The sequence below is a fragment of the Meleagris gallopavo genome, chromosome 4 (assembly GCF_000146605.3).
Source record: "Meleagris gallopavo isolate NT-WF06-2002-E0010 breed Aviagen turkey brand Nicholas breeding stock chromosome 4, Turkey_5.1, whole genome shotgun sequence".
In the NCBI taxonomy this organism is placed as follows: Eukaryota; Metazoa; Chordata; class Aves; order Galliformes; family Phasianidae; genus Meleagris; species Meleagris gallopavo.
Genome location: NC_015014.2, coordinates 37181804 through 37184497, shown reverse-complemented (window position 1 = coordinate 37184497; position 2694 = coordinate 37181804). Strand labels below are relative to the sequence as shown.

Sequence of the window (2694 nt, the reverse complement as noted above, 5' to 3'; positions counted from 1 at the left end):
CCCCTCTCCCCCTATCCCGCCGCTCATTCCCCCCGGCCCGCCGGGAGGTGCTCACTCCCGCCCCCTGCGCCCCGACGGTCCCATTCCGTGGGGAGCCCGCCCGGGGATCTCGGCCCGGCCGCCGCGAGTCCCCTCCGCTGCCGAGCGCGCTCCGTTCTCTGGGGGGACCCTCCGCTCCCTCCGCCGAGCCTCCCGGCAGCCCGGGTGGGAATCGCCGGGAGGGCCGAGCGGCAATTCATCTTGATTTGCCTCATTGTCCGGAGCTCGCGAGCTATAATCCCGTATAATTTCAGGAACAAGCAGGTTTAGAATTAATGGGTCACCCGTATTTAAAACAAAACACGCGAGAGCACGACCTTTCCCTTGGAGCGCGAGGCGCGGCGCGGCGCGGCAGGAAGCGGGGGCTCACCTCTCACCCCGCGCCGCGCTGCGCCCGCTCTTTGTTTCCGTACCGTTCGCGCGGGGCTTCGGAAATAGCGACGCAGCGCTGCGCGAAGGAGCTGCCGCTCCGCGGATAAGGTGAGCGTGGGGGGCGACTGCCGCACGGGAGCGGGTCGTTTTGCGGACGGGCTTTGCTTCTTCTTCTCGGTGTTTTTTGTTTTTTGGGTTTTTTTTTCTCCTTTTTTCTCCCCCTCCCTCTTCTTTAAGGCGATAAAAACTCTCTCTGCGGCGCTGCGGCCGCCAATTCCCGAGCGCATCACTGCAATCGCTCTCCTGGGGTGCGCGGGGGCACAGACAGAGGGATCTCCTCCTCTCTGCGCCGCGCACCTCCAGAGGGAAAAGGGGTTTTCAGTATATATTTTTTTCCGCATGAAAAAGCGCGGCGTTGATTCGTACCGCGCTCAAAAGCGGCGCCACGGGAATGCAGCGAAAGACATCCGCGGCTGCGGAGCGGCTGCCGCTGCGCACCCCTTCGGAAATAAAGCGCCGGACAGAAGAAGTGAATGCTGCATCTTTTACTCCCATGAAATAAAACACATTATTTTTCATGTCGGCTGAAAAGTAAAACGAGAATATTGTACGAAATGTTATACACAGGGCATGTTTTACATTGCAATATCAGAAACATCTTTGCATCCACCAGAGGTACTATTCTAAAACCGATATTCACACAATGTTGGTTTTTTTAATAATTATATGTTAGAAACATACAGTGTTGCATTTAGTATATACATTCCCTTGCTCGCAAGCGAAAAACTCCTAATCGCTTCTGTGTAACATGCTTTATTTTAAAGCCTACCCTTTTAAAAACACTGTTGTGATATTACTAACAACTGCTTTTATAAAATTAATTTGACATTTCGATATATATACATCCTTTCCATCATTTTTTATGTTAACAACGCTAAACTTAAAAAATAACAAGCTTATAGGAACATTAAAATGTCATATCATATCCAGTCAACCATTTGTCCGTATATATATATATATATATATATGTCCTTGTAACTGCTGAAATACTCTTAGCGAAGATCTCCCGATCTGTAGGAGGTCCTTTGAAAACAAAGGAACTATCCCATTTCAGTGGTTTCCTTTACTCCCTTCTCTCCTCTTTCCCCTCTCTGTTTTCCCCCCTCTCCTCCTCCACGGTGCCCACCGCTCTCCAGCACAGCTCAGTCCGTGGCAGCGGGGTTGGGTTGGGCTCACACAGGCCTATCCACGGCATACTGGCAGGCGCTCAGGTTGGACGCAGGGTTCTGCACGCTGGCGTAGCCAAAGCTGGAGTGCTGCTTGGCTTTGAGTCTCAGGCTGGCCAAGCTCGAGTTACACGTGTCCCTATAAACGTATGGAGGCGTCGGAGGGGCGTATGGACAGGCTGGCGTGGGCACCGCCGAGTTGAGGGAGGGGTTGCTCAGGTTGTTCAAGTTGTTCAGGCTGTTGAGGCCGGAGCCGGGCACGCCGGTGACCGCCGAGGGCACCATGCTGGAGGACATGCTCATGGAGGAGATGGAGTTGGGAGGGGAGAACATGCTCTGGGAGGACAGCGGGTTGACATTCATGGAGTTGAAGAAGGGGAAACTCTTGGTGGAGAGGGAGGCGGAGGTGAGGCCCTTGGCCGCCCAGTTGTTGTACGAGTACCCGGGGTACATGTCGTCGTAAGGCTGCATCAGGCCATTGAACTGTGGCCCGAAGCCGTTCTTGCACAGCTCGGCCTGCTGGTTCCTCTCTCTCTTCCTCCATTTGGCTCTGCGGTTCTTGAACCAAACCTTTAGAAATGGGGTGGGGAGGAGATGGAGAAGCGTGTTAGTGGGGGCTGCCCCGAGCCTGCCATCCCCAGATGGGCACATAGAGCTTCTCCCGTAGATGGCTGCGCTCTCACGCTCTCATTCCCACAGAAAAGAACGCTGTCTTTTTTTTAATTTATTCCCCCCCCTTATTATTATTATTTTTTCCCCCCCCGATTCTCTCTTTCTTTATTTCCCCCTCCCTTCCCCCCTCTCCCACTTTGGCTCAATCCAAAGCACCGCCATCCAGGTGAAATACAAGAGTGCAAAAACCGAGGGCAGAGAGCCTGGAAAGCGGCGGAACTTTAAGGCAATGTTTCCTATTACGGGGAGGGAGAGGGAAGCCAGCAACTCATAAATCGTTGCTTCACTTGGTTAAAGCTCCGAGTTCCCCCCGAGAGAGAGCTTCCAGAGCCGGGAACCACTTCTAAACAAACTCGTTCGACCACTCTTTGGTAAAAAGAAAAAA

The 2694-nt window shown here is 53.3% G+C and overlaps 1 protein-coding gene across 2 annotated transcripts in view; it reads right to left on the bottom strand.

Moving 5' to 3' along the window:
• Nucleotides 1-941: 941 nt before the first annotated feature.
• Nucleotides 942-2694, bottom strand: part of PITX2 (paired like homeodomain 2) — a 10074-nt gene continuing 8321 nt past the window's right edge. For both annotated transcript variants that reach the window (XM_010710000.3, XM_010709999.2), the window contains exon 3: nucleotides 942-2207. In XM_010710000.3, the coding sequence (XP_010708302.1) occupies nucleotides 1644-2207 (564 nt within the window). In that variant the 3' untranslated portion in view covers nucleotides 942-1643. The remainder of the gene's footprint in view (nucleotides 2208-2694) is intronic.